The sequence below is a fragment of the Pungitius pungitius genome, chromosome 10 (genome assembly GCF_949316345.1).
Source record: "Pungitius pungitius chromosome 10, fPunPun2.1, whole genome shotgun sequence".
Classification (NCBI taxonomy): domain Eukaryota; kingdom Metazoa; phylum Chordata; class Actinopteri; order Perciformes; family Gasterosteidae; genus Pungitius; species Pungitius pungitius.
In genome coordinates this window covers 9339544-9364981 of record NC_084909.1, presented here as the reverse complement: position 1 = coordinate 9364981, position 25438 = coordinate 9339544, and the positions used below count along the sequence as shown (strand labels likewise).

Genomic DNA, 25438 nt, shown 5'->3' with positions numbered 1-25438 from the left:
AAAAATCACACTTAGCTTGCGTTGCTGGCTAGCTTTGGCTAACACAGTTTGTATATTTGCTCTGGTGAGAAAACACCGACTGCTGCACAATTCAACAGTCAGTACAGAAAGATTTGAGAGGCAGCCTCAAGACGAGTGTCCTTTCAAATAACAGTTAATATACCAAGATGTTTTGCGTCATGAGTCAGTGTTTCACTTTGTATCCCAGGAGCCGTCACTACCCACATTCACTTGTCACAAAAAGCCATTTTTGAAAAAAATAAAAATAAATCCACCACAAAAACAATTTTCTTCCCCATGATATGAACCCTCACTTCGGCCGAATCAGCTAATGCTGTTATCAGTTGCCATGGAGACTGACTGAGTTAGGGTGTTGCCGTGGAAACTGAGCGGCTGCTCATCACCACCCACAGCAACCCCCCACCCCTTCCCTCGACCGGCACCTCACAAACACATGTTCACACACACCCACACACACACACACCCACACCCACACACACACACACACACACACACACACACACACACACGGTGAGGCCCAGTGGAGCCGTGAATACAACAGACATTGTGTATTATTTTCATTTCAACCCGACAGACCGACACCGTTTATGCATTTGAAAATGTCATAGGTCAACATATCCGGTGGTTTAGTTTCTTTCAGCCCAAATGTCACTGAGATCCACGGCAGCAGCAGCAGCAGCAGCAGCATTGAAGTGTTGTAATCAGCAACAGTTTCGGCAAATTAGGGGTTCGAACTTGCTGACCGAGTAGATGGAAAATCACGACTGCGTTGCAGTGAAGCCGGAGCAGCTGAATGGAATCCATCTACCGCTCACCTTAATTATTGCACCTGTGCGTTTCATTCAGGGCGAGGGACAAAATGTCCGCCAGGGAACGGGTCTCTGAGGACGGGGGCCAGACCTCTGCCCCGTCTGCCTCCCACAAACAATTAAAGTCAACTTAATTCTCGACATGCGAAACAGTTCAGCCAATTTGTTTATGGGATTGAAACCTCCAACTCTTTTTTTGTTTGTATCCTTCTTCATGAAAACTTCATGGCAAAGTAATGCAAATAGCTGTGAAGAAGGGTTTTTGCGTCTGGCCATGCGTGGCCACCAACATAGTTTAAAAGCATTAATATATTGTTGAGCAGAAAACAAGTTGTGTAATTTACATCGAGTGGAACGTTGCCGTTTTGCTGCTAGCTTCCAATTTCCAGCTTTGAGCTCGCAGGTTTTGTTATATATTTTGTTTATACTACTAATATAGTAGTTCAAATTCAAATGACCTTCAGACAAAGGTTAGCCTACAACGCTGTACGTCAAATGTAGTACCATTCATCAAATATACCGACATTAACATGGAGATGTGAGAGCTGGTCAAACATAGCATTCACGTATTGTCTGTATTGTTACCACGGTTTCCCTTTAACACACCAATATTAAACACAGAGTACATTTACACAAACGTGGATTCTGGGATTTTTCCGTGTATTTTGGTTGCCAGTGAACCTTTTGTCCCGTCAGAAAAAATGGCCGCTCTTTAAGGTAAAAAGCACGACACTGATCGGAAGCTCGTTCCTGCCGCAGAATTTACAGCTTACAGCCCACTCTGCAACCAAAGGAGGAAAGCATAAGCTCTCAGTGTGTGTGTGTGTGTGTCTCCACCGTATGTGTGTGTGTGTGTGTTGGACCGCCCTGTAGGTATGTGTGCCCACGGTGTGTGTTTTTTGTGCGTCAGACCACAGGCTTCGTGGAATGTTCACTAGCTCCCTGGTAGCATAATTGAGCGTAGCTGTTTATGTCGCAGCCCACGCGCCCCCATAAAGGAAGGAGAAGCTGTGAAAAACGCTTGCTCGGGTGCAAAGAGCGCCGCCGTCTGAGGCGTCTGACGCCGGTTCGGGGCGATCGCTTCTCACGGGACGACACATATGGCGGCTTCTCCGTCGAGAAAAGTGCCGCTGGGCCAGAGAGGACACGGCCGCGGGGGAAGGGACGACAGAGAGAGAGAGAGGGGGAGGGAGGGAATCTAATTTGGAGCAAGGACATTTGTTCTTTAATGTGCGGGTGAGGCTACGTTATTGCTTTTACTCTTTTCGTCCTTTTTTTTTGCCTTCGAACTGACAATAAAGTTCAGCAGGAAAGAGGAAATTGGCTTTCATAATTTGGTGCTAAAACGGCTCCAAAAAAGAGTTTCCCTCTCTTTCTCTTATTTTTAATCCCCCAGTTTATTTCTTTTTCTTTTTCCATTTACGAATGCAAAGTAGGGGTTATTTTGGTCGTCTGCGTTGGAAACACCACGGTGCTTCAGTACGATGTGTATGCTTCTAAAACATACACACTATGGATACAGTATTTGTTGTGATATCATGAGTCATGTACTGTTTCACTACTACTATGTAGAAAAAACTGTCTACTTTGGAAAGGCGGTTCAAATAAAAGCTCCTTTAAACTTAAGGTATGTCATCCTTTACATACTAATGTCTCTTAAATAACCCCCTTCATACGAAGGCAATATAAAAAGCCACAAACTCTTTTGAACAAATGTTAAGTAAAATAAAGTATTTGAGTTATTGGATTAATTTATACTATAGACAAACAACATCAGGTCCATTTTCTTCAGACACATGTCAAGTTATTAAGAAATTGGTGTTAAGAACTACACACCGATGGAGTCACCATCTAATTGAAACGATTGATGAACCAACAATATAATTGTAGTGAGGGATGTGTGCTAAAGCTGAACGTCTCATCCGTCCCTCAAACCTCAGCCCGCCTGAGGGCGACTTCTGTGGGTTCACAACCCACCGCAGAGGCCCGAGAAGACCCGCTGGCCTCTTCGAGTTAGGACCCAGGTTCTCGGGCACGAACGGGGTGACTCTGTTTTTTAAATGCAGTATTTTTTTTTTCATTTCATTCCAGATTTCTCACTGTTTGTAACAATATTAATTTGCGACAGAAATGCAATGACAAGAAGTTCCGTCTTCTGTTAACAAAGTGAATGTTTGACTTTCCACAGACAGAAGAATTTGGCCTTCTGCTAATTATCCATCGTAATGAATCCACACGTTATTGCTTTGGATGTTGATGTCCTCTTCCGACAATTTCATTTCCGAATCTCATTTCGGAGATTTTGCAGATGCAGACATTTACTGGATTAGGTTTTTGCATGTGTCTTCCTCCTTTTTCTTGACTAACTTGATTTAAATCTAATCGGAATTGCATCAGTTTCATTCCCTTGGGTTTTTTCTCAATGAATAAACCTTTCCCTTGTAAAAAAAAAATAATTAACTTACTAACTACACAATATCATCGTTAGTTAGTCAGTGCATGTCTCTCTGATTTTATTCTCCTGGACAACTGCTGATTTACTTGTCATTTGACTACTTGTCATGGCGGCAACATGTGTCGCTGGGGCTGGAAATTGTGTCACTCATAACAGTCTGAGAATCCATTTTTTTTTTTACCAATAGATTATAGCAAAAAAAAGTCTCAGTTCCTCGGTTGCAGCCGAGGGGCCTCTGTGCGCTTTACGCTGCTCACTTGGTGGTTGCGTCAGCAATGTGCTGCAACTCAGTGTTTACGGACACAGTGCCCCATACAGACGTCGGTTGACTGCTTTGATGGCTGAGCTCATTTGAAAGGGAATGTCCACTCTGCGATTTGAAATAGTCAACTTTTTTTTAGAAGGGTGTCTGGACCCAATTTCCTGAGACAAAGGCTTATTCTTTCCTTTCCCCTGTGGCTTAATGCAGTATGTTTAATATTAGTGATAATGCCTTTGACACATCCACATGTCCGCTCTACTTGCATCATATTTCTATGGTTACAGCTGTTTACACCGGCGGTGTTGTGGCTGGACTGCATTCATGCTTTATGTGTATATCTAAGACCCAAAGCTCCTCCCTGCTGGTCCTGTGGGGCGTTTTCGTCTAATCCTATTAGCCCCTTCCCTTCAGGGGGACAAGATTCAGCCTAATTGAGGGGGGGAAAAAAAGACAAACATGAGTTCGGATTGAAAATGAAAGTGCTGTGTTTGAGTTGGCTTGTGGCTGCAGGTGAGAAGCTTAGAAGGATAGTCCCAAGTAGACACGCTGTTTACCCCCTCCAATATAATTGGGAGTTCATATGGGGATTTTTACATTTTGTGTGAAAAAAAGGTAAATTGTTTTTCCTTTACAAGGTAGAAGGTGGTGAAGTGGCGCATGGAGTAGCGTGATGTGCTAGGAGCTGCAAGGTTGGTGGTTGGTGGTTGGTGTGTGTGTGTGTGTGTGTGTGTGTGTCTGGCCTTGTGTATCTCTTAAATGGAGATTCATGGTACCTCTTTTTTTCCGGGTGCTGTCTAATGAGCATGTTGCCTCAACCCCCCCCCCCCACACACACACACACACACACACCTGCACCGATAAGGTCTTCCTTTCTTGTTGTGGTCACTTTGTCTCGTCCTCTGTCCCTCCCGTGTACTCTGCACCGGGCTTCCTTCAGATCTGCAACTGATTGGAAGCCCCTCTCCGACGTACACTCCCCTCCGGCCACTTCTTACTACTACATCTGCCTTCTACCCATCCTTTGCATTCGCCACAAAGATATGCTGACAGTGTGTGTGTGTGTGTGTGTGTTAACCCGTGGTGCCACCTGTCACTGCACTCCCAAACTACTAGCAGCCAATTCTAATCCCCCCCCCCCCTCTCTCTCTCTCTCCCTCTCTTCCCATCACTACTATTCTTTTCCCTTATCCTCTCTCACCCATTCAGGTCTCGGATGTTAGCATTTCCTCTGAGCGGCGGACCACATCCCATCTAGCCAGGTGAGTCTTTCTCTCGCTTTTGTGTTATCTCTCTCTCTCTCTTTCTCTCTCTCTTCCCTGCATATGTCTTGAGGGCTGCTGCAAAGATGCTGCGTCACCGTCCCACTGTCATATAGACCCCGTTGTACATTTTGTGGAGAACAGATATAACAAATGCATCTCTCTTTTGTCCCATATGCTTCTCTGTCCGTCTCTCACCTTGTCACGCTGAGGAATGTGGGTGTAACAGCGAGGTTTATGTTTTTGCATGCTTTTATTAGTCATCCAAGACGTCAGGGCATATGCATTTTTATCGGTCATAGGGTTCAGGCATTTTGTTTAGGTGAAAACATCAGGCTTTGTGAGGCGTGTGTGTCGGTGTGTGCGTGCGTGCAGACGTGTCTAGACACTTGCAGCCGATTGAGCCCCACCGATTGAGACACTTTAGCGTCATTCGGTCCGTCCAAATAGACTGCTGGTGTCTGGTCTAATCGAGTGTCAAATCGAAAGTGTGAAGTACAAAATTGTCCAAAGAAAGATGGACTCACCGACCTTAGATTTCTTCCCCCTTTGATCCTTTTAGTTAAAGCAGCACGATCAGGCTGATGATTTATGGTCATGTGTAGTAAGGCTGCCATAACCTAATTATGGCAGCCTTACATTCAGCTGTAATGTGAGCCGCCCACTGCAGAATTGTGGTGACCTCCACCTGATTATAATATTAGTACTTTATGCAGATATTTTCTGATTTTAATATTGTATCAAATTATATTTCAAAGTAAATGACGTTTATAAAACAGCATGCTCTCAGCTTGCTCTCAGTTTAGGAACAAATAAAAGCTAACCACTGTGTTATGGCTGAATATAATAATTATCCATTACCGGTTCATCCTGTATATGGAGTCTACAGGCAGCTGTTGTGTAAACATTTGAAATATATGAGAATTATGGTGGTGATTCTGAAGAAATGCAGAGGCTGATCGTGACTCAAATAGCTTTACCCCATAACAGTGGGGCTGGTCTATTCAAATCTTTGTATATATAATATATGCATTGTATACTAGAATTTCTATTCCTATTTAAATTCTGACCTGGGGATGACAGACTGATGACCAATACAGCATTTTATACAGTAATGTCAGCATTTTTAAGATGATTTGAAACGTTTACACAAAGTTCTTGATGTAAGATTTATTACAATTATAGTAATATAAATTCAGTAAATCAGGACTGAAAAGATCAGATCTGTGCATCCCAGTCACGTATTGAACACAACAAAGGGAGCTGTTTTTGACCTACATGTAGGTCATCAGTACAAAGGTCACCAGTATTCGGTCTGTCATCCCCCACTTAGCTGCTCAATCTATGTGCTGTGATTTTATTACTGTTGGAATATGCTAACATTGGCGTTAGAGTTTCTTTGGAGAAGATAAGAGACATAAAAGGCCTACAAGTGTTTCTTGAAATAGAAATAATTTAAATGATTAATCATCATGCAACATTGTCACTCTATAACTATATCACTCTGCATTACATATTGATCATTTAGCTCCCTCTGCAGCTCTTTGCACTGGATCCTCTCTTTTTCTACACACACACCCACACTGGGATTCAGCGTGGCCTTGCAGGGCGCTGACGTGTTCAACAGCAATGTGTGCATTCATACACAGTGACAGTATCTGAGGTGGACACATGGAAGTCTTCCCTCCGTCTTTCTCTCTCGGTCCCCTGCTGTCTTCGCGAGGGAAACCGCTCCTGGCATTTCCCAGCAGGTCTGTTTGACCTTCTCCTGTTTGTTTAGCCTCGCTTTTCTCCTCCTCTTCCTCCTCCTCCTCCTCCTCCTCCTCCTCACCCCTTCATCACACTGATGATTGAACAGGGATCCGGTTGTCTGGTTCTTATCAGCTACTAGACCCATTCCAAATGTTCTGTGTGAATGTATAACACCCTAATATTACTTATTTCTTGTGTATGATGCCCTATTAAGGTTTCATGTGATATCTCTCTTTTAAATGTCCTCATTTAACATTAAATCTCAAAATAGTTTAAATGTTAATTGAATAGTATTTTGACACATATTGACATGATGATGAAGGAAAAGAAAGGCAGAAAGTCTCAACCATATGCAGTTCGATGGCAGTTACTGTAGATGGTAGTGAGAGGGAGTCTTAGTCATGTGTTTATGTTGTCAGCCACTGCAGCGGTGATGTAATGGCCCAGCCCCCCCCACCCCTCCAGACTAGACTTTCCTTTCTTCTTTCCCTCACTCTCTCTTCTTGACCACCATTCCTCTGCATCTCTCTTCATCTCTTTGTCCCTTGTTTCATTTTCATCTACATCATCTACCCGACTGCCTTCAATGTCCTTTGCACTCTTTGTTGTCATGGATACATGACATTGCGCATATTCACATAAAACAACAGTTTATACTTGAAAGAAACAGGAAAACCTTCTTCTATCTCTTTGAGCACAGAAAAGCTCCACTACTTATAGACTGATGCTGGGTCCTGTCTATTAAGTAATTTATTCCTAAAGAACAAAACCAGTTAATATTTACACTCATCTACTCAGTTTATATCCTCAGAAGCTGAGTTTAATACTGTTTTGATAAAGGACGTCGCTTTAGGCAGGTTACGATTAAATTCATGAAAAGTTATTGGCTAGATAAGCTTACTTCTACTCTCAAATATTCATATTCCTCATTGGAGGCACTTTTGTCTTATTGTTGGACGGTATTTACCAAGTCGGACGGACTGAAAGAATAAAATCTTAAAGATTTAGAAGTACTGCAATAAGCCTGTGGGCAATTTTCTTTACCATAAAGAGACACAGCGGTTTACAATAAACTCTTACTTAAATTGGCAAATATTTATTTCATCCATTTAATTAACTGCAGTATTTTCGACATGTTAAGCTGTACCTGAGGACCATCTCCTCTCATCTCTCAACACATTTCAGCCAAAAATACCAACTAGCGATTCTCAAATCACAATGTAACCAACGCCAATAAAACAATTATATAGAATCCAAGGAACAATCTGTTCTTTCCAACGTTTGTAGTTGCATTTGGCAAATAACGCTTACACTTATTAAAGAAAGGAAAAGTTTTGCTTATCTTGCTGTGAAAAAGCAAGTTAAATACCCAGTAGTGTTGTTTGGATACTTTGTCCTGGCTGCCTCATCTTTCTTTAATAATTGAAGCTTAAAGTTGCACAGTGAACATCCACACACACACACTCCCACGCACACACACACACGGTCACTGACACACATTCATACATTTCCAATAGATCACGGCACCCACTAACTCTAAGGGGGAGCAGGTTAATGAGGAATGAGGGCTGATAAATGAAAGTTTAATAGAGAAGAATAATCACCTTGTCCGACTTAAACACTGGGAAAATGTCCATTAAATCTCACAGATTTTTCATTTTAGGTATCCGCTACATTGGGGTATGGCTCTTTGCAGGCGGCTCACGTGTAGAGAAAGAGTTAAGAATGGGTCGATTGTTTCCTATTGAATTAGAAGGCCCATGCATGCAGTGGTTAATCTCGTCTCCTCTATCTGAGGTCACTCGTGAATTATTTTCAAGCTTACTATCATCATTTTCTTTTCTTATCGGTTCTTTGAGTCTCCTCAATACTCTTAAAGAGAAATGTTGTATTAGTTTAAATCTTGAAATTAAGCAATGAATCAAATGTTTTCCGGCCAAGTGCAGAAATGAATGTTGTTTTTGGGCAACGTCAGCTGATACTGACGCGTGTCATACAGGCAGAGACACACACACACACACACACACACACACACACACACACACACACACACACACACACACACACCACCCCCTGCAGACTGAATCAAATATGGGATGACAGGTAGCTGCTGGAGGTGCAGTCCCAGGAGACAGAACAAAGCACTTTTCATCACATGTGTGTGTGTGTCTGTGTGTGTTGTGTGTGCTTGATCAGTGTTTGTGTGCTCTGTGTTTGTGTTTAGGAGTGCAGGGATGCATAATGAATGCGCAGAAAGGACCTTTGCAAAGGAGAAGGAGAACAGAGCCTAGATAGACGTGTCCTTATTTCTTTATAGAATGTCTTTCTTGCTGTGCTTATAAAGGCATCATATTTGTTATCAACTAAATGCAACACGTTACCTGTTGCAGACAAAGTGTAACTTTCAGATAGTGTTTGACTACCAATACAATATATTTGACACTGACCTGAATGAAAACTATTTAAATATGTTTTGACACTAGTTTCATTTCAGATCCAAAATAATCCAGAGTTATGTTCACTTGTTACAGAACAATAGCCAATAAATTTGAATTGAGCATAATAATGAAACAAGAGCAACACCCAATCTACAGAAGTAGTAGTAATAATAATAGTGTACTGACAGAAGAATCAATGCTGCTTCTTGCTGGTACTCGAGGAGAATTGTTCTCACCGCTGCACTGTCAATGCATGACATACACATAGTTTATGCTGTCAAAAGTTACAGAAATAGTTTGACGTAGCGTTTAGCTCACATCAGTCCGCCCTGCTGCCCTGGACAAGGAAAGTGATGGAGGTAATCATCTGGTGGAGGAGAGAAATTACTGTTATTCTCCATTTGCATCTCTACCAGTCACATAAATAATTAAAAAAAGTATAATAACCGTCTGGAATGAATTGTGATGGCATTTGACTCCATATTTATTGCCTTTGCTCATTTCTCTTTGGTCACAGGCCGTGTTTTGTAATGAAAGAGTTCAACAGCAATTTGAAGGATTTTACAGATATTGATATTCATACATTCATCAAATGGAGTCAATGGAAGTATATATGCTTCTCTGTTAAAAACAAACCTAGCTTAGCTTTTAAGGTGTTATAAGGTGTTATAACCTTGAGCGCGTGCTACAGAACGTGGTTCACTGTGGAGGATAATTATTCACATTCACTAGTTATTGTGTCTCTGTGGAGACATCTTCCAGTTGGTTTTCACACACCTCCAGTGCCAGAGATGCCCTCAGGTGCCTCTGTGTGGAATCGTGTCTTTGAATGATCCGGACACATCTGGCAGGGGTCCTGGGCCTCTTGCTCCCCCTCATGCGTGGTGTTGGAATCAAACCACAAATGGCATACAGCTTTTATCCAGAAGAAATTCTGAAAAGCAGCAGTGATGCGATAAGGTGGATTGACTCACTGGTGCTTTTACGGACATTTTCAACCACGGTCCCCAGAAAGCCTTTTTTTCCCCCCTTCTATTAATTATGAAGCATTTCCCATCAAGGTACTTAATTTGCATTTTTATTGGAAACTGTTGACCATACATAATTGAAGTTACATGGGTCATGTAGATGCCGGGGAGGGGGGGGGTGGGTCGTCTTACAGCGAGCTTTAGCACAAACTCTTTAGGCAGACTTTTCTTTCTGCTTTACAATCCAAACTGTGGAGTGACTCATTTGTTACTATAGTACTAACAATAATAGAAACAAGCTACTGCCTTTTTTGCATAAATTATCTTCTCCTTGACGAAAAGATGATTTCAAAGTGTTGTGAAAGCACAATTCTGCCCGAGGTGAGCTGTGTCCAGGTGTAAAGTGCCATGTGGGAACCAAACGGCACTTTACGCAGAGCGCATACAGGCCGGTCCAAGGTCTCCGTCTGACGAGTGACTCACTCGGGATCCTCAGCTGTTGTTGAACAGAGGCAAAGAACAAACATGTGTCTCCTGCTTTTGTAAATATTGTTAGTTTCTAAGCTCGGAGGCCTCAGGCTGGTACTGATATGACTGCAGTCCCCCTGCTGACTCTATTCTCTGTAAAGTACAACTCCAGAAAGGATTGAGTTAAGAGCACCCTTAATACGAGAGAAGAGTTCATTTTCTTACTGCGAAATTTGTTGCGTCGAGCTGTTTTTTCAGCATTTGTCAAAGACAATGAGACGAAATGAAAGGCTTTTTTTTGCCTTCATAGAAATATTATTTTCAAATTGATGTGATGACAAAAACAGGTAAAGGCCACTGGTTCGTCATGGTTGTGATGGTAGTGAGTCATCCTGATCGCATAGTGTAGAAATTAAAAGTTAAAAGTAGAATATATTTTTCTGTCTGAGAGTTTCTTTTCCAATATAACATATTGAAAACATTTTCCGAGCTATTATTTTTTCACTTTTTTCCCCCAGATACATATTTTGATTATAATTCATATATATCTATATATATCTATATATATATATATAGATATATATAGATATATATATATATCAAAACATTTTGAGTGCTGCACGAGGGAAAACTGAGATGTGCAGCTTCGGCCTGCAACTGTTCCGGAGAAAAACCCTAGGAAATGGTATCTGTAATTCATCAGGTTAGCTGATTTCTTTCTCTTGGTCTAAGCTGCAGTTTGCTGTGGATTTGTAGAGCTTGTGGCAATATAAAATACAATTGGTAATTTGTTTGTTCCCATCTTTGTTTAAATAATTATTAGCAATTCCGCCCCATCCCACCCTCGCCTCCATCTGGGTTCAGTGCTTAAACGACACATGTGTGAGTCAACCTGAAGGAGGTTGATTAGCAACACACCAGATGATTGATTAACATGTCGGCTTATACTCAGCCGTCAGTTTGGTAGGTACCCACAGCTTGCATCAGTACACCCGTCCTACCCCGACTCCTACCTCTACGGTCACAGTTTTTTCTTGTTGGCGAGGTGTTTATTCATCTGAAGGGTCATTCCGGAGGCTGCAGGTTGTGGTGCGATTGAATTCTACCTCTGACTCTTCTGTGTGGAGCTGCTCGCAGAGAGTCTGCACATCGTAACAAACTCGCTCTCCTCCTTTTGGTGTGATCGCCCGCATTGTTTCCTGAATCAGGAACCAAAGGTCCGGCCTAAAATGTGGATGTGGGAAAAAAAGGGTCATTGTGCTTCTTCCTGATTTACAGGTGTGACCAGGAGGCTGCCCCCCCCCCCACCTCCCTTGGATTCCAGCACTCCTCTGACTCTCCTGACGTCAAACCCTTCATATCTGGAGATTTCTTTGCATCCAGCTTGACTCGTCATCTAGGATCACCTCACCAGGTAATTACGCATACCAACAAGATGCTCTCTCTCCCTCTCTCTCTCTCATAAAGGCATGAATGACCATCTAGGACTCCTTGTCTACCGCTGGATGAAATCATAGCTTGAGATATGATAATAAGAAATAAAGCATTGACGTAAACCTCACGCAGTGTTACTGTAAGCCTGTTCAGTTTCATTTATCCTAAACATCTGAGATGCGCTGAATACCTGTCAGAAAGGGAAAGAGCGAAGCAGAAAGAAGGCCTGTTACCTCCGCAGATGAAATGGCTGCGTGGGTGGATGTACGTGCGGGTGCGGTGCTGCTAGGAGCTGCGAGTGGGAAGTGGGTACCGAGTGGGTGGAGGAGAGCTGCTTTAGTGAGATGATCAGCAACAAGGCCTGCTGAAAGGCAGTCACGCTTTTCATGGCTTCTCTTTGTTTTCTGCGGTTGTACAAAGACAGAGTTTCAGGTACTGGGAGGTTGCAGATGGAGGGCAGATTAGAGTGTTTTTATTTGTTCCTGCCATCATCTGCGTAAGCGTCTATGTGTGAGGGTCAGAAACAGCGCATAGAAAGCTTTACAAACTAATATTAGCCGTCCTGAGGAAGCTATTTGATTTTCTGAATGATTATACAGTATAATGATTATATTATAGAATGATTATATGCTACATACACAAGTGTTTAAATAACGTGAAAGAAATCCTCTAAAACTTAATAACTGAGAACAAATGAAATACATCTTTCTAGAGGACATCTGGTGTGCAATGAGTGTATGTGTGTGTGTGTGTGTGTGTGTGTGTGTGTGTGTGTGTGTGTGTGTGTGTGTGTGTGTGTGTGAGAAATGCAGCAACAATGGGCAATCAGAAAAATTATGTGTAGGGCTGAAAGCTTCTGAGACCGAGACTGAAATTGGCACAAATAAACACTTCTTTTCTTCTAAACAATAGACATTTCAGCTTTAAAGTGTAACAACGGGCTGTATTTGTCGCTACCGAAAATGAGGCAGCGACATGTTGAAAAAGGGTAATAAAAGGTTCTGTGTTAAACCCTCTCATTTTTAGGGCCCATCCAGTACTCAACATAATACCTGCTATGCTGTTCAACGTCGATTTAAAAAAAATGTTTCATTCAAAACAAATCCTGCGTGAGCATATTTGTCAGATGAAAAGCCTTTAAAGCTGCATTTAGAGTTCACCTTCGGCCCACCTCTCCACTGAAGGCTGCTCTAATGAGGGCTTCTTTTGATGAGCTCGCTTTCGTTTCAGGTTTTAGGAAGGTTTACATGTAAAGATGCTGCGTGAAGACTAAACACTGACAGGGGGGTTTCAATACATCAATCTGACACCTTTAGGTGATCTCTTTTTTGTTTTACTGTGAAGATCTACTGACCAGAGAATAATGTTGCAGGGACTCAGCACAATATGTCACGGATCGTCTAAGGCATCTGTTGTGGATAAAATTATACGCCCTTGAACTACTTTATTCAATTTTTTTACACGATAGTCCAGTTTCCTCTGCTCCAGTGAAAGAACAGCCTCAAATGTGGTTTTGACCCTGACAGAGTTGTAGAATATAAAATTAAACATTTAAAGGAAACCTCTTTTTATTTGCTGTCCAGTATCCCTGGTTCCAAGGTTTGGTCTCATCATTGGTAGAGACGCAATTATCAGCCGCCCCCCATATAATAAAAACAAAACTGAGTTGATATTATGTTAACATATATTAACATTTGTGTAACTTGGCACTGATTCAAACAGGCACAAACATCAAGAATCAGCTTCTCCACTTGGCCAAAGAGACCCCTTACCTCTCTTGACATTTCCGTGAGAGCTCCTACAGCCTCCCAGTAGCTAGTGGTGCTCACTGGACACGTTGATGGGAACAGAATCAGAATATCCCCGTCAACTTCAAAGTACGGTTCAATGGCTTCATCAAGGTTTCTACAAATCCGGTTGGTTAGACCTTTCCCTAAACTGCAAATCTTCAGTTCCATTGCTAATGCACGGTGATCCTTAACTAAATGCCAGAAGAATGACCTCACCTGAAGCCCCGATGGTCCAGCTGCTGCTTCCTCAACCTGCAATAACCTGATGAGAAGTACATGCAATGCATTTCTTTATTTGGAAGTTAGTGTAGGTAATTGGTTTAGGTTTTATGGCGCTGTACTAGGCCCAAATCATCTGTGCTGGATTTCTGAGCAATGAAATAATGTATTTATTAATTAAATATATAATACATAAACTTGGGCCTGCCAATTTATTGCACCTTTTTCCTACAAGTATAACAGTTATTCTGAAAATAGCCAGTGTAGCCAGACTAATCCCTATAGGGACCATATGCAAACCTACGCCCTTGACTGCTACCAGTTCTACCTCAAAGCAGGTGGTTCTTCTGAAAAGGGTAAAGTGTAACTGCAGAAAGCCAACGTGGGATCCGGAGGCCGTGTGCGCGTTCGAAGCGTCTGTAGCAGCGATCAGGGGGTCTGTAGCAGCGACCAGGGGGTCTTTAGCAGCTTCCAGGGGGTCCGTAGCGCGTGGGCAGGTCCATCATGTCGATGTTGTAGTGATGAGGGTTGACGGGAGGGTTGTGGATGCGATGGTGGTTGTTGTTAAGTTGTTCCAGTAAACAGACATACGCATGTCCCACTATCTTGCAAACTCACACATTTGTACATATGTATGTGTGCAGTATCTACACGCGCGCACGCACACACACACACACACACACAATTTGATGAACTATGTCTTAAATTCCTAAGCTCCTCTTCAGCTCTTCGGCTCCTGCGGTGAGACGGCCCTGGGTGGAGAGCGCTGCATTGCAGCATCTGTGTGACTCACACACACGCACACGCGAACACACACACACATGCAAGCACACACACATGCAAGCACACACGCGCACAATGAGATGGCGGCGCGTGAAAGTGCTCAGATTGTGGGAGGGAGATGGGGAGTGAGAGACCAGAATGAAGTGAAGGATGAAGCCTGACGAGAGGCGGAGGAGGAGGAGGAGGATGAGGAGGAGTGAGTGGGTGGAGGAACAGGCATGGGAAGAGGTGGAGGAAGATGAGGAGGCAAGAAGAAAGAACAGGTGGGATGAAGATTTGTAGGTGAAAGGATGCTAAAAAGTCATACAAAAGAAAAGAAGCAGCAGATAAAAGCCACAGAAGCAACAAATGAATGATTTAAGCTTCATGATTATGGCTCACATGCTAATGACAGTCCCCACTTTATCGCTTCGAGACACACCTTGTGATAAAGTCTATACTGGGGTTGGCAAAGTAACAACAGTCTCAAAACAAATGAAAAGAAGCGAATATTTTTGCAGCTGCCAAGTTGATCATGAATACTTTAGTTTGCTGTAGGATGATGTTCTTTAGGAACAACCTGTGATTAGCCTTCAATCCACTAATATCTTCAAGCTCTTGTTTGCTGATTGTTTTCCAGCTAAAATGGTTCATTTGAATCTATGAATTCTCTCAAACAGTATTTTTAAAACACAATTAAGATTAAAGATAGACACTGTGTTTAGTCAGTTAGTTTGCTTCACTCTCACAAATCAAATATAGATCTCTGCACTTTATCTGCTTTCTTGCATTTTGCTGTCTCAGTACTGTGCAATGACAATAAAGTTGATCTAATCTAAAAAATAAAAATACAACCATCAAAACACAACACGCCTCTCAGTTTAAATAATTTAGACACAACACACTTGTTTCTGGCACCAATGGCTGTTAAAACTGAGTTTACAAATGTCTCATTCATCCTGTAGCTTCTCATCTGGCTTTCCGCGCTAATAGGTATTTCTTTCCATTTGGGTACTTTATTCCCATCTCAACAAGCACTATTATTTGATAGTGCTATTGGCCTTTGAAAAAACGTCACCGAGCTCTTCCTGCTAACTGATGAGGGCAACAAGTCACATTTGAAAATATTGCAGTCCATCTCCTAATGGACAACTTTTATGTTTCAGCCAGAGCTGCTACATAGAGGCCCTGGGAATGGAATTGTCGGATTTGTGTTCGTATGTAATAGTGTGGCCTTGAAAGCAAATCCTCTTCCTTTTCCTGAACACCAGTTATATCCTCCTCAGCTTGGCCTCATTGGAAAAGTGAGTTGTTTGCCTCCTCTGACAGTGGCTCAAGGTGGCCGTCACATAGGTGTGCACCAATATGACTTTTTTTTTGTCCCAAAGGTGTTACCTGGGCTTCCCTACCCTTTCAACAAGGCATTATATAGCAGCACATCATTTAAACGCAGCTTATTATATTATCCAAAGCCTCTTTTGAGGCCATTATATACTGTTAATGCTGTGATTTTTTTTCAATGTGCATTTTCTGTAGTGACTGGGTTTTAATTAAGTTATGAGTCACTATACAAAATGTCCAGTGGCAGCACTGTCTTTGTCTGTATTCAAGTCCATTCCCCCCCCCCACATGGAGAGACAGCGTACGGTCATCAACCGTCCCTCTGGCAAAGTGCCACAGACCTGCTGTCTCTAACGTGACATGTCTCATTCCCTGGACACAACGCCTTGAGGACGGTATATTGCCTGGACAATATACTTACAGTAAGCTGCCCATGTGCTTTTTTCCCGCCCTTTGCCCCATGAACCCTCTCTGTTCCTCTTCTCTATGAGCTGCCTCCTCTTCTCTTCTCTGCCCGTCGTGCTGGCTTCCTTACGTTGCACCAACCATTACCACGGCAAAGTAATTAGTAGAGGTGAGATAATGTGCTGCATTGCAGCCCCAGGGTGTGTGTCTGGCTGATGACAATGGCGTACTCTCTCATCATAATGTTGCCTAATGCCTCCTTAATCCCCAAACCCAGTGTTTTTTATAACGCTCGGAAATGGCTCCCCCTTTTTTATTGTTTTTCATCAAGTAGGGCTGATTCAATAGCACACGGTGCTCATCCCTGCTCCCAAATATACGCACCATAGTCTAATCCCAGCAGCTCAACGGGCCCACCAGTCAGAATAATAATGTCTGGTCTGAAATCAGCCACAAAGTGACCGTCATCCTCAGACGGACAGCAGTGAGACATGAGGACAGCCGTCTCATCTCAGTGTTTTATGGAGGGTAATAATAAGAGTGCTCTTCCACCGAGGCTCAAGGTGGGGGGGGAAGTGGCAGGAAAAATAGGCAACAGCGGGGAAGGTGACAGCGACGCAAAGTGCACGGCTGGGGCTTTCAGGCGGTGAGGTGTTGTGTTCTGTGGAGTCTTTGTGGAGGCTTCATTCACAATGATGCTCCCCTCAGAGCTGAGTCATGCAAAGCTCCACCGACTCCCGGCTGTGATGCACACGGGCTGCAAGGGGCTTACGGGCATCACATATTCTACTCAGTTCTTTTCTGTTCTTCCCCCTCCTGGGATCCTATCGCAGTGGTTCTCGAACTTTTCCTGTCAACTTTGTCAGATGAGCTCATGTTCTAAATAAATAAATATATAATAGCTTAAAACCCTGAGATCAAAGTAAATCAACGGCAAAGAGGGCAATGTCATTCTGAACAACTGATACTTTGGTTTTTGACCAAGACTGCGACTGAGTTGGTACAATACATAATATAAGAATCACTATTTTCTCAATACTATTTTGGTAAATCTTTTTTTTATTATTATATTGAACTCCATTCTATTCCTTTCTCTGAGTGGGCGGTAGAATGAAACGCATTGTGAATGCAGTGACTAGTGCTCACTGTTGCAGTACCTTGTTCCCAGGCTGCAGTCATTGACTCCTGTTTTCTCTCCAGCCGACTTCCCTCCAGTCTCTTGAGTCTCTGTGGACTGCAGACTTAAATGACAAATTGCTCCTTCACACGTTCCCTGATGCACGACTACAAAGGCTGCCCGGAGAATGCATGATGTACACCAGCTACAATCCCACTTTGTCTCTCTCTCTCTCTCTCTCTCTCTCTCTCTCTCTCTCTCTCTCTCCCTCTCTCTCTGTCAGCGCCCGCACTTTCACACCAATGCCAGGTTGCTTTGATTGCTTGAAGGCCAAGGCGGCTCCAAATACGCCATCTTTGAAAAAAAAAAAGTTGAAAATGAAAAATGCTCAAAAAACATATCCAGCCTTTTTTTTTCCATATCGACAGAAGAGGAGCAGAGCCCCAGTTAAAGTGTTCACATCAACAACCTTGTGTATCGATCTTATCTACATCAAACCCGTTCATCTGTTATGCCCACCGTCTCCCCAGTACGGTGCAAGAGTTCCTTTTGCCGGGTGCCGCCGCAGGGATCCTGGGGTTTGATCAATATTTCCATTCCTCTGCTTCTGCTTGATCTCCTTTGCGTGCTGTTCTGATCAATCATCTGCTTTCAACAAGGGATTCCAAGTACAGTACATGTACAGGTCCTGATCAATGTTGGACATATCTGTTGTACGGATCACACACACCCCTCACACAAGTGTGTGCAGCGGGACATTCTTTGTTTTTGGAATATCTACAGTTTGGATTATGAACGGCTTTGTGAGTATTTGTCTGAAACTGATCGGAGCCGAACCTTTCGTCTGTTCATTTTTAACCCGTTGTGATTTCCATCTGGGCCACTGGCTATTTGAGTCAATAAAAACAAACAAATCAATAGGGTTTAATCCAGGTGCTGTCAACAGCCCACACACAAACTCACACAAGCACAGGTGCCCTGTCAGAATGATTGACAGGGAAGCTCAGTGAGGCTGCAGCCAGGGATTATGACTGACCGAAGAGGTTTGTGAATGTGACTGATCCCGGAGGCTCCTCCGGCCGGCGCACCCTTCACTCCCCTTTACGGCACTTTGCTGTCGATAAAACGGACTGATTTTTCCATTTTTTTCCCTCCCTTGTCTCGGCCAGAAGGAGAGAACCCAACCCTTGCCCTCCTTCCCCTGCTGCTAGCTAGCACCAGCATGGCAGACAGTCGACAGCCAGAAGACGGTGCCCCCCAGTGGGACCCATCAGGGGGGCAGGAGGCCGCAGGCAACCATGGAGCCAATGGCTTCTCCTCCTCCTCCGCCTACAGGACCTGCCAGCCCAGTGGGGCCCACATGGCCACAGGACCCTACTCTGCCAGGGAGAATGGTTTCAATGGGGAGCTAACTGGTGCCCCCGCTATAACTGCAGGTAGGACATTGTCACGCTATTCAGTTCTTCTGTTTTACATTACTCAAATATGAGGGATGGAATGGACACAGATGGTAATCAAATACTCATAGAGTAAGTGCTGGTTGTGTTTGTATTAAAGCAAGCAGAAGCCTCAGTTTAGCATGCTTAAAGACTTCTTGTCCATTAATGAATTAATTTGGTAAATGTTTTGTGCTCCCATAATAATGACACCGAATTGCGGCATGCTCAAAATGTGATAAAAGACTAGGTCTGTGTTTCTTGATAATCGCTCTATGTGAGTTGTGCTTGTTTCTGTATGCATGTATGAGTGTGCACACATTAGCATATATATATATGCACACATATATATATATACTATGAAAAGTTTGTTTTTCTTTCAAAGACTATATCAAGTAGTTTAATGTATTTTTAGACACCCTTGTTGTTGTTGTTTAATTGTATTTTTTTAAACACGCATTCGATCACCTTGGAGGCAGAATTCCAACGGGTGGAACATGTTGAACTTGTGACCCTGATTTCCTCGCACAGTTTTCTGTGCTCTCAATTCTCATCATTGATCATCATCATCATCATCATTTGATGGCTGTGTTTGAAGTGCCAACAATTAGCCCGGATATTTTTATCCTTCCATGCATTGTACAGGTTTGTTGGTCTTTACTTGTGTGTAAAGAGTGTTAGGGCATGTGTGAGTTTTGTCTACAACTTCTGACAGTGCGATGTGGTTTTATGTGTGTATGTGAGTGTTTGTGCCTGATAATGTGTGTGTGTGTGTGTGTGTCATGTCTCTTGTTGTGCGTGGGTTTGCAGCACTCCCAAGTCCTCACTCGACTCACAAACTGTTAATAAAAGTGCTATAATTAACATGAAATTGGTCTCTATCCCCTTACCCCTCCCCAACGCACCCTGGAAGAAAGAACGATAATCTACCAATGGTGTAACCTTGGAAACGGCTCCCCAACAATCGACTTTACCAGGGCTTTTGATCTTTTTGCTTGTAACTTAACGTTACCTCAGACAAAACCATTTAGCATGTGATGACCTAACTGGCACCAGATTTGTGGCACAGAAAAGTCACAAAAGAAAATTGCTCAGTGAATTGTGTATATTGTAAATATTTGGTAGTGCTATTTTTTCTCACCTGTAGAAACCTTCTCATCAGTTTTATTTGGAAAAATTGACTTTCTATTCAATTCAACTGCCATTTCAGGCGGTGGTGGCACATGGAGTAAAGTGATGCGCTGGGAGCCGCAAGGTTGGCAGATCAAATCCCGGCTGCCCTTGTCCATGTCGAAGTGTCCCTGAGCAGGACAGCCAACCCCTAATTGCTCCCCAGGAAAAATGTAACGCAAGAGTTATAATGCAATGCTTTGGATAAAAGCATCAGCTAAATGACATGTAATAATGTCATTAAAGCAAGATTTGTCTGATGAATACAGCCAATTAAATTCCATAATAATTCATTTTATACTCAACTGCAACACACATATTGATGAATGTTGTAGTAAACTAGTCACAGATAGTGAGCTGTATTCCCGCATTACTTTGCTTCAGAATGGTCCCGACAGTATATGCACAATTATTGCAGTGTTTCTGGTGCCACCAAAAGTTACTATTATTTTTTGTTTATGACTTTTAATTCCAAGTGGTCGAACATAATAAGAAACTGCAAAGACCTCATGTGTTCCTCTGGCTCATTATTAGCACATCAAAAATATGAGAGCTGTAAATAGCCTCCTTTCAACTTCAAAGCAATGGTATGAAACTGATACCATCAAGATAACAACAAGGAAACATATATGTTTTTCACTGAGGGAAAGCCAGTGATCTAGTTTTAGCCCAGAATTAAAAAGTGTGCCTCCACTTCCTCCTCGTGGTCCTCATCAGCAAGTAGAACTGACTTTATATCAATCCTGTAAATGTATCAGCCTCAAGAACCGGTTGACAGATTTCTTATCTTACAGCATCAAATGTGACATCCATCCACAAAACATCATGGGATCAAGAAAGAGGATAATCAACAAATAGGCCAACAGCCATGCACTGCAGTATAATTATCAGCATAAAAGTGAATTATGTTCACAACAGCTGCGTAACCAAGGCTCTCTGTAGAGCCTTTAGTCAGTGTACATTTTTATTTTTCAGTAACTGGGGCAGATTGAAAGACATAACAACTGATGTTAGCACTCTGTAGGCCTTCTCTTCCTGTGAAAAGCTTTTCAGACGCAAATGGAGCTATTGAGGCACGAAATTGCGCTCTTGTCTTATATTGAGTCAAAGTTGAAAAAGACAGTCATTGCACACTGGAGGTGGTCAAGAGAAAAAAGATGGAGAAAGCTAAACCGAAAGAAACAGAGTTAATTGAAATAGAAATAATGTAATGGGCTGTAGAGCTAATTCTGGAGGTTGATTGATTGGCCGGAATTAATCAAGGGAGTCTTTGTGGGGTTTTTTAGGGTTAATGCACTGACTGATGTCCGTGCGGTTGAGCAACTATCTAGTCGTATTATGAAGAAAGCTGGGCAGGATTTCTGTTGTTGAAGTCCCTTCATCTCATCCGCCTAAATCGGTATGATTGAGTGCAGAAGAGCGGAGGTTTGAAGAAATGAAGTATGGACACAAACAAACATTGTGAGGGCTGAATAACAACTTTTCCTCAGATGGCTTTAAGCTCTAATATACCAAACACACTATTCTTCGACACTTAATTTGGATAGCACTACACAAAAAACAGGTGGATTTATTATTCTTCCAAATCAAAGAAACTAGATATCATATATACAGAGAAGCTAGAATAAAAAATGAAAAATTGAGAAAATATTAGGTAAATGAAATGTAAAGTTTACATAAATAAATATTAAGGCTAACGGGTTTAGTGAAAAACCTTCTATTTAATTTGTTGCATTTTCGCATTTTCACAGATTATGAACAGACAGTTTGTGGTTTAATGTGATTATATAAAAAAAGGAAAAAGAAATATGTTGAAGACATGGCCCATGTTTCAGCAGGCCAATTTCTGGGTTTCCTTTCATTATGGCAGGTATAAGAAGAACATGGCTATGAACGATCAGCCACAGCCATCCACTGAAGGCTGAGAGGTCCCAAATTAGCGTCCCGCTGGTCTGTTGCCATGGCAACTACTTGCTTACCACGTTTTTTTGGTGACTAGTATCATACCAACTGGCACTGCTGCTCTCTCATTGCCCCCTCAGTCCTGCTGTGTGTGTGTGTGTGTGTGTGTGTGTGTGCGCTTTGCTGGCTGTGTGTTGCTTTGACTCGGGGCTTCCAGTCGAGGTCTCTGCTCAGAGCGGGAGCATATTCTCAGCTTCGGGCCGGCCTGTCTTGCAGGTAACACGTGCTTTTACTTCATCGGGTGAGTGCGTCGGGGTGTGTGTGAGCTCTTGTTGTCGATTATAGACGTAGACACGCAGGTATGATGAAACCTTTCTGTCTCTGAAAGCGGCATTTGTCTTCCAACTCCAGTCGAAGCCAACGGTATGGCAGTCCTCCATTGGCTTCGTCAGAGAAGCGCTGAGAGAAGCGAACCAGGCTAGTTGTGAAACTTGCAGCTAGCTTTGTGGATGTGGCAAGGTCTCTGTTTACACAGATGGATCTGTGAATGTGCATCTGTTGATGTGAATGTCTATAGTGTTGCTTTTGAAGGTAGACTACATTTAGTTTTTTATCATTCCAAGGCATATGCATCAAGAGGATAGAGTTTTTGAGACATTCCTCTTGTCCGTATTGAACTTCGATGCATGTTATAGATGTCACAATGGCCTAATTTGTGTCATGATGGATCCAGAAAGGACTGCATTTCTCCAATCTAATCACCAACATTCAGAAAATGAATGGAAACGAAGAATTATGCAGATGGAAAAAATATGTTTTATTGAAAAAAAATTGATTAAAACCCTGACTGGATTGAAGCCTGAGTCATGAGTCTGTGACCTCAAGAAACTTTAGAGAAAGAGAAAATATTCTTTTTAGTTTTGTTGAGCCATACTTTTTTCATTAGGTTATTCTCCCCGATCCTCATCGCTCCGCCACTGATCACCATGTTGTTTTCGGTTATGTAATGTTTCAGTGACAGGGTAGCCTGAAGCTTTCCTTCTCTACTTCAACATCGTCTAATGATTATTTTCAACTGCAACATTTTGCTTCCACAATTTTATTTTTATTTACTCCTTGTTGTGGCGTGCATTTGATATGTTTAAGGTGAACGCCTTTCAGCTATATTTTCTATATAAAAAGGTGGTTCACGTATATTACACAATGCTCTGGAAAATGGAAAATGGCTGCTGTGAGTCGGTGAGTGGGCTGTGATAATCGTTCCCGGAAGAAGTGTGTGTGTGTGTGTGTGTGTGTGTGTGTGTGTGTGTGTGTCTGTAATTGCATGTGTGAATGCCTGCCAGCTTGTTTGTGTTGCTGTGTGGGCGATGTCGGATAGAAAGAGGTCCTGAAACAGCAGCAGTAAGGTATTAAACTGCCACCCGATCCTACATGACCACTGTTAATATGCCAATGAGTCACGGTTGGACTAGAACTCGACAGGTGACCCCTCCGTGTTATATTTCAGCTGATACATGCAAGCTTAATTGCAGAAACTGTTGTTCAGTTGGATTGATCGTGTCTGTTGGGCACATTAATTCACAAAGCCCCATTTATGGAAACACATGCGTATATATGTCACAAAATGACCTTTTTTCTTTAAAACTGACACACTGTTTGGACCTTTTTGGTGCTGTCCTCTTTTAGATGCTGTTGCCTACCGGTGTCAGAAAGCCAGACAGTATTGATAGCTTTCTCAATATTAACACTCAATATTAACACTAACAACAACAATGAACAATGAAGTGAAGTGTATATCTAAATACTGCTTACATTTCCTTGCATGAGGCTGAATTCAGTGTACACTTATATGAGTGTCAGCAAGTAAAACAGCCCCTGAGTGTCAACTTGATCAGAACAAAGAGGTAGAAGAGGAAGTGTATCTGCCTTCTACCTGTGCACAGTCCACTACAGCTTCTCAAACAGCTGAACATATTCACCAGCATCAACTAGCCCACTTGATCTCGCACTAACCTCCATTGTCTGTTTCGGTCGGGGCCCTTTGTCGCATGTCATACCCGCTGTCCTTTCCTCTGCCTGTAATTAAGTCTTGAAGAAGCTAAAACAACACATTTTGCTTGGCAGCATCTAAATAACCAGGGTTTAGGTTGTAGTCTGCTCTCGTTTAGGGATGCTGGGTTCCCATAGCAACGCTCAGACTTCACCAGGAGCCCTAGCATCCCTGCAGTTACAGTTTTAGCTCCCTCACAGGGCTTTCATCTCAGGTCTTAATGACATTATTCAAAACATACCCTAAAGTAAAGTGGACATGGAGAAGGAAACACCCTGCTTGACATTCTCACATAGTTATTTTATTGATTGGAACCTGGAAGGCACCCAGTACAAACACCTTGATGCACTGGAACAGTCTTTTCATGGGATTCAAACAACACAAATAACTAGAACCTCCCAACCTCGTCCACTTCCCTCGACGGTTTTCTTTTGTCGTGAATCTCATCAGCTGATCGACCCCTTTGTGTGTGCGCGCGTGTGTCTGCGTTCAGAGCAAGTGTCGGCGCGGATCGTGCAGGAAGTGACGGCCGAGGCGGTGGCGGTACTGAAGGGAGAGCAGGAGACCCAAAGGCTGCCGTCCGGTAAGACGCACTTTCACACACAAATGCGTTTTTGATTATTTAAATGTTTCACATCAATGTCTCTTGGGTAAAGACAAAAATCAAACTATCTTTGGTGAAGACAGCAGATTTAGGTTTTCACAACCGAGTAAAATGTGTGGAATAGATATTTGGTTCTATTGGTCATTTTTTGGTCATTAAAACGTATTGTAAGTGAATGGAAGCAGATACTCCAGATAGTCCGTTACAATATGTGATCATTTATGACTAGTACTGTTTCTTCCCTTTCCTCATCTAACCTTTGAAGTTGAAGACACCGCAAATTTGCCTCCCTCCCCCCCCCCATCACCGGCGGCGCAGCACTTTGGTCCTCTGGAACAAGGTAGGCCAAGAATGCGAAAAGTGTGTTTTACAGTGTGTGTCTTCTAATGGAGGAGATTCTGGTGTCCTTCTTTTCTCCAACTGAAGCCTTGGAGTTTTGTGTTCGCCACCACACAAGAGTACTGACATTGGTTGGCTCTGGGACTATTTAAACACGACATGCTGCGCCGACAGGGGACAACGCACACTTTGGTACCCGTCCACGAAACCCGTACACAAACGAGTTGCTAAAAAAAAGCAGGAACACGTTTTTCCATTTTTCAGACTTTGATTTTGTTTATGAATACTGCTTCCTCCTCATCGTACACCTGGAACAGATACAACTTGTATCTCCATTGTCATCCCGGGTTTATAACTAAAAGAAAAAGAGCGCCCACCTGCACAACTACCTTGACTACAACAAGTGCAACTCTTTTTTTTTCCATCCTCTTCTTCCA

General features: G+C 42.7%; 1 protein-coding gene across 10 annotated transcripts in view; it reads left to right on the top strand.

Annotated features, from left to right (window-relative positions):
• The window catches only part of map2 (microtubule-associated protein 2), a 54976-nt gene that overhangs the window by 9509 nt on the left and 20029 nt on the right, over positions 1-25438 (top strand). For 6 of the 10 annotated variants that reach the window (XM_062565074.1, XM_062565080.1, XM_062565078.1 and 3 more), the window contains exons 3-7: positions 4754-4806; positions 11711-11846; positions 18670-18936; positions 24552-24641; positions 24928-25002. In XM_062565074.1, coding sequence (XP_062421058.1) covers positions 18723-18936; positions 24552-24641; positions 24928-25002 — 379 coding nt within the window. In that variant the 5' untranslated portion in view covers positions 4754-4806; positions 11711-11846; positions 18670-18722. Of the gene's footprint in view, positions 1-4753; positions 4807-11710; positions 11847-18669; positions 18937-22115; positions 22310-24551; positions 24642-24927; positions 25003-25438 lie in introns of those variants that run through there. The other 4 variants (XM_062565075.1, XM_062565076.1, XM_062565081.1 and 1 more) reach the window with 4 other exon arrangements.